The sequence below is a fragment of the Pteropus alecto genome, unplaced genomic scaffold (genome assembly GCF_000325575.1).
Source record: "Pteropus alecto unplaced genomic scaffold, ASM32557v1 scaffold69, whole genome shotgun sequence".
In the NCBI taxonomy this organism is placed as follows: Eukaryota; Metazoa; Chordata; class Mammalia; order Chiroptera; family Pteropodidae; genus Pteropus; species Pteropus alecto.
The window spans coordinates 3,421,962-3,437,116 of NW_006494610.1; the positions used below are offsets into that span (position 1 = coordinate 3,421,962).

A 15,155-nucleotide genomic window follows, 5' to 3' on the forward strand; every position below is an offset into this window, starting at 1 on the left:
CAGAATGACAGAGTTGGTGGAATATATGTCCTCACTGCCTTGAGGTAATAGTGCTGGTGGAGTGGCTAAACAGGAGACATTACTGATTCCACTTTAGCAGGGTTGGAGGGTGAGGATAGAAAATATTTTTCCTGGACACTCAGTCTTAACTTGAGAACTATTTTTCTTATTGAAAGACTGATCATAGACTGTAGAGCCTTCAAAGAATATTAGGGCTAAAAGAGAACTAACTATGAGATCACCTACTCTAATATCTTTATTTTACAGAGGAAACTGAGGCTCACAAAGGTTAAGTGAGAGTTTAGTGGCAGAGCCTAAATACCATTGCTGGTCATAAAAGTTAGGTTTAATAGTACATTCATTGGTACATTTCTAATCAAAAAGAGTTAAATAGGCATTTGCGGTCTGGTCTGGGGACGGAAACAGTAATCACAGTTTTTTTCCATGCTTTGAGTTTAAAATAAGCACAAACAAAGCTTTGGAATACAGCTTCTTCCTAAATTGGGACCTGCCAAACTAAAGTTTTTCATAAACATGAGTTGATAGGCTGTTGTTAACAAAAGTTCAACTGTTAGATGAGTTTAAATTAAAATTACTTCCTGTATATTTGCCTTAAAAATACCTGTATATAATCCTTAAAAATAAATACTTTCCCAACTGAAGCAGTTCTGAATTGCTACAAAATGGCAACAAGCTAGACCTAAAACCTTTGAAACCAAGATGTTGTGTCTCTGTGAACAATGTCACTACACAAAAGCACAAAAATAAAGGATTAGTTGGTCTATTCACCTTGAAGAAAAAGACTAGAAAAAATTTGAACTAAACTGAATTACAAATTCTTTCCAGAACAGAAGAGAAAGCGGTATCTGAAGGGGCAGGAAGTTCAAATGGTGACCAAAAAAAAAACACCACCCGCAGCACTCACAGTACCTGTGTTGCAAGTATCCTTCATCAGTCGGCACCGATCTTTGACGGAAGATGCACTTCTTCCTAGCGCCGCCCCTATTGTTGCCCAGTCATTGCCATGCTTTATCCGGAGCCTAAAACAAGAGTCTGCCAATCAGCATTTGGTTCAACTGTTTTCTCCCTTTTAATTTCATCATTTATTCTTCATTCTTCTTCTTCCCATTTGACTGGTTTGGAAGTTGTGGGCAGCAATACTTTGAGAGCCAAAGTTTGAAAGTGTGGCCTTTTTTGGGGTCCACAGTTGTCTGTGGGTGAAAAAAAAAACAGGCAGCAATTGCCTTTTTCCTGGGTCAGAGAAGAAATAAGTAACTTGGATATGTGTTCAAAAAAGACCAAATTTCCCCTCAGGTTACTGATACAATCTCCCAGGCAATCCCCAGATTTTTCCCTTTTGAATACTCCTAACAAGTTCTTAGATATCTGAAAAAGTTTCACGAGTCCTTATTATCATAAATAGGGCCAACCTTCAGTATTTTCATGATCCACATAATCCATTAATCCTCACTATAAGGTCCTAATTCAATGAAGCAAAATTGTGTTTCCTATGAAATAGCCTTTATAAAGTAGAGTTAGCCCGGGCATTAAGTGAAACACTGCCAAGTCACCATTCTAACTAAAGCCATGTAGCACAATCCTGGTTTTGATCCTGGTATAAAAGCTCCCCAAATTTAGACTTCAGGCCACCAAGAATGGCCATATTTGATCTCTTCTGTAACCCCTAACAGTGGTGTAAAGACACATTTTATTTATTAACTGACGCTAGGAGGAGACTAAATTTATGGGCATGGTTACTCTGTGCAGGTATGGATCTGATAAATTCTTTTAATGGTCAATCATTAACAGCAGGATTAAATTATACCAGTCTACCAAAAATTCTTGACATTTCAAAGTAAAACTTTTAAAACACAAGACATTAAAAAAAAACAAAAATGAAAATCCAACAATCAGGATTAATGAATAAAAGTCTTTAAACTTACTCCTTGAGCTTTTCAATTTCTTCAGGTGTATATCTAGAAATTTAAAGAAATTTAAAACAAAAGATCAATTAAAACAAAGAATGCCAAAAATCTTAATAAAAACCAGAATTTCACTTAGAGTCAAATGTTGTCACTTAGCATATTGATAATATTTTTAAAGTAAGCAATTTCAAAGTAGAGTAATAAAAATTAATGCTTCTATTTTCTTTTTAAAAAATAAATACTATTAGCTACAAGAAAAGTGAGCACTTTATGATCTTCTTTAAAAAAATTCAACAATTAAGACATATTTGCTCCTATGCTTCCTCTTTCCTTATTTCAAAGTTAGGTTTCAGGAACTCTAACAGCTATTCTGAATGACTCAGTGGTGACACTGTAAACCAGAGCTAAAAAGAAAATCTATGGTAAATTCTCACAAAGCACTGAAAAATTTAAATTCTCTTCATTTTCTCTATCTACGTGTGGACATCTGACATAGTGTAGCTCCAATGCATAGGCTCTCTTTTTTAAGTAAGGAGGTACTTGATATAGTCAATGCAATGCTCTTCTTAAAAGCAGTATCTAATTAGTCATACTACTACCACCTCAGATTCCTAAAGAGAAAAATATGTCAATAACACCATATAATCATTGCATTGAAAATATGATGCCTTCCCATGTTACCTATCACAGAAATCCATGCATTATATTATGAAATTTAGTTATTTTCTACTTTGGACTAAAAAAAAGTCACTGAACTAGGAAATGCTATACTATAAAAATGAACAGGAAAAATGTTACCAATTTATAGAATTCTTTGCACAATTCCTAAATCTTTAACCACTATGATAGTTTTTATAATGGTACTTCACTACAAAGCAGACTTTGATGTATTAAGTCAGTAAGTCTTAAACCTATGTAAAGTGATTTGGAATAGATTCTAATTTCTAAAAGAGGCATTATTATAACGAGGCTTCACCATATTGACAACATAGACCTGGAGTAATATAACTCAATAGCAATTCATAGAATAGCTGTCTCCAATTAAGGCTTTGATCACAACTATTTTTAAAAGTAGTTCCTTAAGTATTTCCCCTAATTACATGAAATCATGCAGCATTACAAGGTTTCATACTTTCCCACATGGTTTCTGTCATCATACATGCGGAGCACTCTTCTATAAACTGCAAACAAAGGCCGGTTCAGACCCCATGCTATAGTCCTGTAGAAATCTTTTCTTTCGTCTTTTGACATCTCAAAGATGATTTCTGTAGCATCTTTTATTCCGCGTGCCTAAATGGGTTACATTTCTTTGATTTAGGGATTAATGATAAAATGCATTATGGATATACTATGCTTTTTAAAAGTTTTTTTTTTTAATATTAAAGATCATCAATGGCATTTCAAAAATAATGTATTGCTAATTCATTAATAAGTAAAATATAAACTTCAAAATGTTGCATGATAAGTGATACTTAAATGGTCCAAAAATAAATTGTATATAATTCAATAAAGTTGAGTTTTGTTAACCCCTTTTAAAATTATAAAATATTAAGATCTAAAGAAAGTAGAGGAAGAAAGTCATAAGAACAAAATTAATAAATTCAGAAAACAAAAAATAGAAAGCATAAGCAATGCTAAAAATTATTTCTTTAAAAGATCCATTGAGACTAATACAAAAATAAATTTATGGGTGGGGGGGGAAGATAACATTAGAAGTGAAAAGATGTGGCCTAAGTAGAGATGTTACAGAGATTAGATAACTGAACATGATGAAAATTTTATGGCAATAAATTTGAAAACTTATATAAAATGAATTCCTAGAAAAAGTCAACTTACCAAACTGACTCAGATATCTAATAAGCATAGACCGTCAAGAAAATTTAATAAATTATTAATAATTTTCCTATAATGAAAACCCCAGGCCCAGATGACTACTTTATAGGTAAATACTATCAAATAATCAAGAAAAACATAATTCTGATTTTAAACTATTCCAGAGCAAAGATTAAAAAAAAAAGGGGGGGGGGCACTTTCTCATTCATTTTACTAGGCTAGCATAACCTCGATAGCAAAAGCAGACAAGCAGTTTCAGAAAATAATTTTCAAGTCAAGCTCATTCGTTAACATAGATATCCCAAATCCTTAAAATATTTTAGCATGCTGAACCCAGCAATGTATAAAAAGGTTAATAATCAATGCAAAAAGTGAACTCATTCCAGGAATACAAGTTTGCGTTAATTTCAGAAAAATTATTACTGTAATTAGTCACGTGAGTATATTTATGGAAAAGAATGTAAAATGTCAATAAATGTGGAAAGAGCGTAAAATTCAACATTCACATTTGACAACACTCCTAGCAAGTTAGATTTGTAAAATGATAAAAGAAAAATATATAAAAAGTATAAAGATTGGAAAAGAATCATTTACAGATAATGACATCTATATATACATATATATATACATTTATAAACCCAAAAATCTATGAAAAAATTTCATTTAAAAATAAAACAGTATTTAGCAAGGTTAGTGCTTACAAAATCAATATATAGACATTTGCATTTATATACAAAGCTCATAAAAAAGTTCTCATTTATAATAGTATCAAAATTAAGAGCATTAGGACTAAATCTTAGGCATGTTATGCAAGTCATTTATGGAGGAAAAAACTAATGAAAGATATTACAAAGGAACTAGCTAAAATGGAAAACTAAACAATGTTCCTTAGGAAGAAGATGGAATCTTGTAAAGATGTTAATTCTCCTCAAACTGATACACAGATTCAATGCAATTCCAATAAAAATTCCACGAGTTTTTCATTCTCTGCAAGCTGATTCTACATTTACAACTGAAGAGCAAAGGGCCAAGAACAATTCAATAAGAGACTTGCTCCATCAGATATTGGGACTTCTGAAGATAGTGCTGTATTAATGCAGGTATCAACAAACAAAACTTGGGAACAAATTTAAAAATGAATCCATGGAAGCCTGATCTCAGGCAGAATGGACACTGGAGATTGGGAACAAACTAACATTCCATAATGATGCCGTGACGATTATCATCCACACAGAAACAACAACACACTGAAATCCTATCTCACACTTACAGGAAAAAGAAATCAGAGTGAAAGGCAAAACTCTAAAACTTTTATAAAATACTATATGCGAATATCTGCATGCCCTTTTGATGCAGGGGAGGATTTCTTTAAAAAACATGCAAAATATTAAAAAGAGGATTAATTTTGATATTGAAATTAAGAATCTTTTTTCATCAGATGTCACCTAGAGAGAAGAAAATGACAGGCCACAAAATTGGGACAAGATATCTGTAACACAACCAAAAAACCATCAGTATCCGGCATTCATTAAGAACATCTAGCAAAAGAAAAAACCCATAGAAAAATTGGTGAAAGACACAAACAGGAATTTGAAAGAGGAAACACAAATGTCCAATAAGCATATAAAACTACGTAATCAGAGAAATATAAATTAAAACCATAATAAAATATCATTCAAACTCACCAGATTTGCACAAATTAATAATAAAAAAGGAATCGAACCAAATGATCATTCACTATAAAAGGGGTAACTTACAGTGCACATATCTGCACAATGAAATACAGCGAAACAAATCAACAGGGCATTAATTTCAAAATCATATCTAACAAAAGTTACATAATACCCATAGAAATTTATTTATATAAATTTCAAAAACAGGTAAAATTATACTGATGTACATTTTATACTCTTTTTAATGTATGAAGTCCATAATAACTTACCAGCAGAAAGTTTCTAAATTTTAAAATCTTTTCTAAAATTCTTTTGTTTATGCAATTTCAATTTTGTAAACAATTAAATCTAAATATTTACTGGGCACCTACCTACATGCAAGGAAAGCTCTGTGTTGTGGAATGACTATATAGTAAGATAAAAAGGTTCTGCATTTTTTTGTTTTGCTCATAGCAGTTATTTTCATTGATCCTTTTACCCATATTACATCTAATTAGTTTCAAAAGGCTCCTTCTTAGAAGAGAACCATGTAATAACAACCATGATCAAAAATCAAAACCAAATACAATCGTCCCTCGATTTATGCGGAATATCCATTCCACATATCATGTTTTTACACAGAAGAAAACCATGTAGAGAGTCCACCGGCACGGAAAAAAACCACTAAAAAAATAAGCCAAAATAAGCCAATTAATAATGCCACTTAATCCTTCTTTAGTTGTTGAAACCGTATTCCCTGGTACAACCACTAATGGTCATATAGCTTTCCAGCAAGCATTTAAAATTGACAGCTTTACATCACTCAAAGCTAAAGCAATATTCTTGATACAACTTAAATTTGTGTATTTATTCAAGCCTTCTGTAACTGTGATTCATTATCTTCAAGTTTATTAAAAATATCATTAAAACTGTTTCATATAATTAACCTTAAAGGTGGAAATAATGCCTTGATCTAAAGGTTGGATCAAGAAAGTTTTATTTGGTGGCAAATATACGACTTTCATATTTGGATGTTCTAATTGTATGGATGACCAAGTTAATTATCTAAAAGTATCTTAAAAGAAAGACATTTTTCTTTCATATAATTTTCAGCTTCTACAAAAAAACATTTGTAAAACCAGTCCCGAAACACATTAGTAGTCACCCCTGCTTTTTTATTTGCCATCCAATTAATGGGAAGATCATTAATAGTTGCGTGTTAGTATTAGTTCTCTATACATTGCTAAGTTAAGCCACTGTTTTTTAGAAAGAGTAATAGCCAATAATGGAAATGGAAAAGAATCATGTAAAATGAGACCCCACAAATGTAAACTGCATATAACAAGTCTGTCTAAAGGGGGAGCAGGCGTATTTACTGTATACAAAAAACTCTTGTAAAAAAAATACTGTGTAAATTAAGAGATGGGTATAAATGATCTTTTTCCATGGTCAGTACATCTTTTTGGTTGTTTCCTGTTTCTGCCACTCCTATCATCAGTCTCCCAATCATCCAAAATGAAAACTCTTAAGTGATTACAACTCCCCATTTTCCTTCTCCCCCAACATCCAGTCACCAGGTTTCCTTAGAGACTATTTGCTTATCTGCTTTCCCTGCCAATTCTATTTCCACCACTAACAAAGTCCTCTAGGTATGCTCACCTGGTCAACTAAAATGGTCATCTAAAAAGTCTCAAATTTTAATCGTATTTATTCCCTTTAATCAAATAGCTGGAAGGGACCTTGGAGATCATCTCCAATCCCCTAGAAAAGAAATCAGCTGCTTATTTCTCAAAGTTCAGTGTTCTTACTCATTACTGCGTTATCTAAACCCATGCATCTTTCCAGTTTTAACTAAAGTGTTATGAGACCAGTGGCCAACTTTAATACACTTCTGGATACATTTTTAATGGTCACTGAATTTAACTCTTGAAACGGTTAAGAAAGAATGAAGGTTTTTAACTCTTAATAGTTTATGAAGCTTAGCTTGGAAAGGATGTAGCTTAAAATTAAGCTTAAGAATGTGGATATTCTAGGCAGCAATATATAATAGTGAAAAATTATAAATAATCTAAGTATCAAACAATAGCAGAATAGTTAAATAAATACCGTACACCTCCCCATTCCCAAACACTGCTAATGGTCTACATTTAGAACATGCACTATTTGAATCTAACTCCATTTCTGGGACAGCAAGCCTCTGAAGATTTCCCTGAGAAGAGCACAGATTTACTCGCCAACCTCTCACTCTTAACTAAGGTACTACTAGTCTTTCTCATTTCCTGTAGGGCAGAGTTCTAATTCTTCAGTATGGACTTCAAATGCTAATTTCTGTAGGCTAATTATTTTGGTTCAAGTTAAAGGAGTTAATGTGGTCTGGGTTTGACTCTGATTCCTTGGTGCTCGGCATTTACTCCTGTTGTTCCCTCCAGTTCTATTTTAGCCTAAGTTCTACCCCTTTTTTAAAGAATCAGCTTAAATTCTTGCTCTTCTAAATATTTTCCACAACTTTCCTAAACCTGAGAATAAACTCTCCCTCTTCTGACCTCATGCAGAATTTACAACATGTATCACTCACATGGTACAAAGCCTTGTATCATTCTTTATCTGTTTTTAGGATTCCCAAATGGATTGTTGCTTTTCAAAATCATGTTAAGGCAAGTTGTATTTCCAGTGCCTCAAAAATACTGTGTTCAACAGGCATTTAACAAAGGGGATGACGAAATTACCAGAAAATAAGCCTGAATATGAAAATGAACTAAATTTTTGACTTTTTTTTTTTTTTAAAGGGAAGGGATAGGATATCATATGTTCATTCAAAGAAGATGCACACTTTAGGCTTTAGAACAGGGGTCCCCAACCCCCAGGCCATGGACCGGTAACAGTCCGTGGACTGGTAACGGCAGGAATGAGTGAGTGGTGGGTGAGCGAGTGAAGTGTCATCTGTATTTGCAGCCGCTCCCCAGTGCTAGTATCACCGCCTCAGTTCCACCTCAGATCATGAGGTGTTGGATTCTCATAGGAGCACTGGTCCCTGGTGCCAAAAAGGTTGGGGACTGCTGCTTTAGACAATACAAACCTAAAATAAACTCTAATTTATAGGCTGCTTTAAAAGCAGGGCGTTAAGGTTCTGAGGAGCTATTAAGATTTTTGTCTAAACTTCAGGGTGGTTAATTAAAACAGTAGAGCTATTTAAAACTGAAAATTCAAAATTTGTTTAAAAATATAATCATACATTTTAAAATTATTAAGCTGCAACTTTAGCTAGTTATCCATTACAAAAATTATTGAAAAGCTCTTAAGTATAAATATGCTGCTTTGGTATTTTTTGCAATTGGCAGTGAACGAATTCGTCCGGAAACAAAAAAAATATGTCATAAGATACCTTCAGATAGCGTTCAATATTGTTCATCAAAATATCAATTTCTTCCTTGGACCACATCCCCTGCTTCCATTTGTGTCCTTTAAAAGAAAACAATGTTATAGAAATGTTATTCCTTAGAGGAATAAAATGCTAAAGATAAAACATACCTCCTCTTATCCTTTCGGCAGTATAGAACTGCTAAAAAGACATGTAAATGTTAGAAAAGCTCAAATGTGCTGAGGAAATCCAATGAAAAATGAATTTTATGGGCAAAACAAGAGGTACAAAAAATTCTAGGGCAAGATAAACACAATACGCTAGATAGCAAATGAATAATATATTCTAAATGAGAATTCGCAGTAGTTAAAAACAATCAGTTTACTTACTTTTGCTTCCTTTCCTTACTATAGAGTGGCATATACACAACCCCTATTTTCTTGTAGCAGCTTCTTAGCAATCCTTACGAACACAGCAGCACTATAAACACTGTGACAGTAAGCCTGTAAGCCACTTATCGGACCAAAGCAAGTAGACCTTTGAAAAGACTTGACTTCCTATTCCCATAAGCAATAACTACTGTCTTTTAAATGCCACCACTGCATTTGCTCAGAAATTAATAAGACAAAATCTACTTTATATCAGAAAAATGATCAATTATTGAAAAGCAAACGTTTGTTTAACAGTTTCATTCAGTCATGTGGAGCTACATTTAATTCATTTAGAAAAGCTCACTTACCGTAACTACTTAATCACAATTATAAAGGTTCAACTCAGAATCCTGATGACTATGGCTCTTTTTACCTCCTTTTTTTCCCATTGGACACTAAAATTCACAGTATACCTTACCTTTGTTAGTCAGAGAATCCTTATCTTCTTTAGTTGTAAACCATGCTTGGCTAACTGCTGAAACTTCCTCATTACCCAAAGGAGATATTTCATCTAGTTGCTCATTCTGTAGAATCTTAAAGTTAAAAAACAAAGTCAACTTAATTTAATACCCAACCTGATTCCTCTCTCTTTGTAATGCGAAGCCATTATAAAACTCTAATATAGTAATATAGGATTTAATTATTTTACATATAGTAAAAAATATTTATAGAAAGACATATTTTCTTGCCGTTTTTATTATGGCAGTATGAAAACAAAATTATCTACATTAATAAAATACGACCTTCATTTAAGCAAGTAACTCTACCAGTGACTTGAATTTTATTGAATATTGGCTAAGATTCCATTAAGTATTTAAATCAATATAGGGTATCCAAAGCCATTTGTATATTTGTATATGTAAAATGAGCTCTAAAATGGAAATTATGGGGCTGAGTGTTATGACTGATTGTTAATGTCCTCACATGTAATTGCTGCCTAGTCATATGTAATGTAATCTCTTGTTAAATTTAAAGGATTAACAGGCTAAATCAAAAGACATTACTCCAAAATCATGGTCTGCTTATTGATTACTGACAATTTTGTTTTGGCCAACCTCTAGAGCTGATTCCTATCCTCACTAATATACTTCTTCTCAAATAACAATATGGTACTATTATTATTATTATTGCAGCTAAAGCAGTCTTTACTGAGAAATGTGTAGTTAAAAAATAAGCTTTAGTGAGGCATAATTCACATACCATAAAATTTAGCCTTTAAAGTATGCAATTCAGTGCCTTTTAGTATATTTATGCAACTATCACTGAGTATATTTTTAATGACAGACATACCTAATCTTGAAAATTTTGCAGGAACAAAGCTGCTTTTAAGAGTTGGCTGCGGGCTAAACAGAGCTACAGTGTAAGTGAGGAAGATGTGCTAACAGTGCTATCGTATCAGCTAGGAGCCTATCACAGGCAGACCAGGATAAGGGGAGAGTCACATGCCTAGTGATCTCTCAACCCAGTGCAGTCGCTGGACTGAAGCAACTGCTAAGCTATGTCAATGGCTAGAGGTAATCCTAACAAAGACTGGACTATTTACGGAATAAGCAAAAAAAATGAATTCGAACTTTAAGAGGAAATAAAACCCGTATCACTTTGAAAGAAGAGAAGCTGTCATTGAACAACCAAAGCACAATGAGAGGAAAAACCATATCTCTATTGTCACCTACTTTACTTTTATATCTAGTGGTAATGAATATATTGTATTTATAAATGCATTTTTTAAAATCGTGCAAAAAGCTAGAAATCACTGAACAAGTATGAAAAGTTTTATAACCCTGTATTTACATGTCATACATTTTAGATTTTTTTCTTTTAAAGACCAAGAGGCTATTATAAAGCTGAGAATCGAAACAAACATTAGATAGATGTCTAAGGCCTCTTGTATTCTGAAGATTATAATTCTATCACATTTGACACTGAAGGTGATTCAGAGAGCTATCAAAAGACTTTTATACATATAATACCCACTTTTAAGAAATACAATGTAGAAAATGCTCTCCTGAGATGATATTCTCTTATGTTAATCAGTTGGTTAAAAGTATTAAATCACCATTTCTCAAAGTGAGTCTAACTATACAGCAAAGCGCACTCTATGAACCTTAGGAATAAACCTGTCATGCTGAATTACTGCCATCTTTGGACAAATATTTAATGCATTATGGCATAAACTCTCCTGATGAAGAGTTACAATCATTACTTAAGTCATATAATGTTAAACATGTAAATAGCTATCTAATGAAGCAAATAATTATATTTTAACAGTAATATTCAACACTGTCAATAACAAACGAGTTAAGTGAACACAGCAAGAGACTTATTACTATCTACATTGAAGGATATCTATACTTAATGTAGATATTAATGTTTTATAGTATTTTACCTACATTTTCCTCTACTTTATGCATAAATCTTTTAAAATTACTCAGTATTTAATATGCTATTGGTTTTTTAAATTAGTTGTAGAGTTTCATGTTTATAATACATACAGGCTTAGAAGTATAAGTATTTCACCCAACAAATACCTGTTGCAACCACAAAGTACTGTATATATTTGGAAATTTCTTTAGTTTCTAATTATCTTTCAAGCTAGTCCCATTACTAGAATGAGACACAGTACATTAACTACTAAACTATGTAAAATAGCTACATCTGGTTTAACACCAAACGATAGCAAAAAAGTAGAGTATTTCTCAACTTTTAACTACACTGACTTTTGTTCATGACTTAATGTTAATCTCATTAAACATATATTCGGAATTATTAAAAGTTTTTTATTCACTAAAATGGTAATAACAAACCAAGAGGCTAGTATTAAATTATAACTCATTAACTCTTTGGAAATAACTCAAACAAAACAGCCTAGAACTTGTCTAACATTGCTACTGCTCAATGTTATAACTAGGTTTAAACCAAATCATATGTATGTATACAGTTATTTTTATTGTGCTGAAATGAAATGGAAGTGAAACTAGTGTCTGAACCTGAAGTGAATTTGACAAGCCCCATTTTAAAGAAAGGATGTGTTCTATTGCTTCAGAGGGCTTAGAAAAAATTCCTGTCCAAATCACCTATTGATATACAAGGTTAAATTATGAGCATCACCAGCCTGTCTCAAAGCTGTGTGGAGCATATCACAGACTCAGTCCTCTGGAACCACTCTGAAGCTCCCTATCGGAGAAGGTTGACAGTGCACCTACTTGAGATGTCTTTAGTCCTTGATGTTATAAATCAACTTATAACTATTGTACTTAACTGAACAAGGGTCGCTATGATGCTTCACATAAGAAAAATAATGGTACAATGTCTCCACTGTTTACTTCAAAAATATTTTATTAAATAAAGAGATGAAGCAAAAGGACAAGCTACTAAAAAGAAAGGCACAATCTGCCAGAGATAAATTTATACGTAAAATAGATTTAAGCTTCAGGCTAAAAGAGCAAAGAATTCCAATTACTTTTGGCAGAAATAACTTGACAAAGAAGTTCACATAAGAGGAAAACAGTAAGGCTGATTATTAGCCAACTTCTAAACACATAAAATGTATATAGTCCTACAGGCACCAAAAGGAACTACCACAATTACAACTATTATAACTAAAACCTGTTTGAAATGACTAGCTTCCAGTCATATAGAATAAACACACATAGCCTTTCTAAATCAGTTACTACAGATATCTGCTGGGTAAAACTATCTCAAAAAGTTTTATATTCCAATCAATATCTAATATAATGGGAAAGATAAAACTTAAAGTCATTTAACAGCTCAAGTGAGATCACTCCATATAAAGAAGCACATGCATCACCTGTTTTAAAATAAGTGAACCACTCTACGGAGAATTAAATTTAAAAGACTAACTTTGCTTATAATTCTGAGACTCATATATGTGGGGACTTAGAAACCTGAATGAAGTAATAAGTCTTACCTCAATTTTGTGGTTGCTACTTTGTCAGACAAACATGTCTGTGCCATTTTATTACTTAAGGTATATGTCAAGGAGAGCCCTCTTGCAGCTAATAAAAAGACTTACTATACCTGGATCTGTGTCACAGTACCCTCAGTAATCTCATCATCTGCCACCTCTGTGGTTGCGGTCATGGTCACCTCAAAGCTCTGATCATTTTCTGAAACTTTAAGAAAAAGAACAGTTCAACCTCAGAATAATAATGGCAGCTCGTAATTATTTTTTTAAAAAATCTATGAGAGGATGGTGGACTAGGTAAAAGCAGGATTCGCCTCCTGTCAGGTCCACATTAAAATTATAACCAAATTTTAAAATAACGTGGAGAATCACCTGAAATCCAGCTGAGCATAATGCGTATGTCTGATAATATAAAGAAGGAGCTACGTCAAAGCCAGCAGGAAGGGCAAAGTCACAAATTGGGCTGGACCTGTACCCACAGGTGGCAGGAGAGAATAGGGACAGAGAGCCAGGTAGCAGAGAGCCCCCTATAAGAGCGGAGTCCTTGCCCGATATGGGGGCTCCCCAGCCCAGGGAAGAGGAGTTCTCAAAAAATCTGACTATAAAAATCAAAGGGGATTCTGGCCATCTGGGTGAGATGGAAGGAGAGTGAAATCCCAGAAGCCCCTTTAAAGGGCCGACGCACAGGCTCTCTCACCCATGGACACTCACCCAGGGCACTGGATGTGGAACGGAGGCTTGGGCCAGATTCACACAGGGAAAGACTGCATTACCTGGCGCTGGAACTAGGGCTATACAGGCAGTCGCCATTGTGCCTTATTTGGGAACCCCATATGAGGCGATCTACAGTCCATCGCCAGCTTGTCTGTGCAGATCCGCCCCCTGCATGGCCAATTCTGAAGGTGCACTGGCCCAAGATCGCCTGCTCTATCCAACCTATATTGCCTGAGGCGAATTTGTCAACAGGCGGCTGCCCCATCCTGCCCTTTTCCAGGGCCCAACATTTGGTGTAGGTAGCAGACCTCAGCTAGCGCTATGTATGCATTTCAGGGGAAATCAGTGTGGGCAGACCACTGCTGCTTGCAAGAGCTGCAATATCATTTGGGGTGGGTGGGTCGCAGGGGTCTGCGGGACCACCCCAGATGTCAGCAGTGATCTGTGACTACAGCGGCAATGCTCAGACACAGCAGTTGCAGCAAAACTGAGGCTGTACTGGCTTGACGGCCCTTGTCTCCCTGAAATCCTGCCCTATCCAATTTACAAAGTGCCCAAGGACCGTTGACAAGCAGCTACCTCTGCCCTGCCCGTTTGGAGTTGCGCATTCTGTGCAGGCAACAGACTTCGGTTAGCGCAGTGAGCAAATTTCTGGGAAAACAGTGAGGAAGAGATCACTGCTACCAGCATGATACGATATTGCTTGGGCAGATCACAGGGTTTGCGGGCCCATCCCAGATGGCAGTAGGTCTTGCAGTGATATGTGATGTCTGTGGGAGCCTGTGGTTTCAGAGCTGGCAGCAAATCTGGTGCTGTATAGGCTTGACAGCCCTGTGTCTCACTGAGACACTGCCCCACCTAACCCACAAATTATTTGTGGCAAGGCTGTTCACAGGCAACCCAGTCCATCCTGCACTTTCCTTGGGACATGAATTCAACAGCAAACAATAGCACTCAGTTTGTGTGGCCCATGCAAAGCCCATGCAACAAGAAGAAGCTTTTGTGGTGGGCCACAAAACCATGCCCATGACCGTCAGTAAGCCTTGAACAGATCTTAGGTGTTAGCATGCCCGAGGTGGGCAGTGGCTGCTCTTTCTGAGATCTGATACTTGTACAGGGAACCACAGAGACAGTGTGGGCATGTAAACTGACACTGCAGTGGCAGAGGGAAATCTGCTCTATATCCAGGTGATTCCTGGGCCCCTGCACCCAATGCACCCAATGCACATATCACCCAGAGGCTCTTCCAGTTGTGGAGTCTTACGGGCAAATGACAGGCAGTCTCAGGCCTTGAGGAGCTCTGGTTCTTCTGCAAAA

The 15,155-nt window shown here is 35.0% G+C and overlaps 1 protein-coding gene across 6 annotated transcripts in view; it reads right to left on the reverse strand.

Moving 5' to 3' along the window:
• The window catches only part of DMTF1 (cyclin D binding myb like transcription factor 1), a 50,108-nt gene that overhangs the window by 12,544 nt on the left and 22,409 nt on the right, over positions 1–15,155 (reverse strand). For 4 of the 6 annotated variants that reach the window (XM_015599809.2, XM_025042168.1, XM_015599811.2 and 1 more), the window contains 6 exons: positions 13,238–13,332; positions 9,618–9,732; positions 8,793–8,869; positions 3,058–3,215; positions 1,944–1,976; positions 931–1,040 (listed from right to left, as the gene is read on the reverse strand). In XM_015599809.2, coding sequence (XP_015455295.1) covers positions 931–1,040; positions 1,944–1,976; positions 3,058–3,215; positions 8,793–8,869; positions 9,618–9,732; positions 13,238–13,332 — 588 coding nt within the window. The remainder of the gene's footprint in view (positions 1–930; positions 1,041–1,943; positions 1,977–3,057; positions 3,216–8,792; positions 8,870–9,617; positions 9,733–13,237; positions 13,333–15,155) is intronic. The other 2 variants (XM_025042169.1, XM_015599810.2) reach the window with 1 other exon arrangement.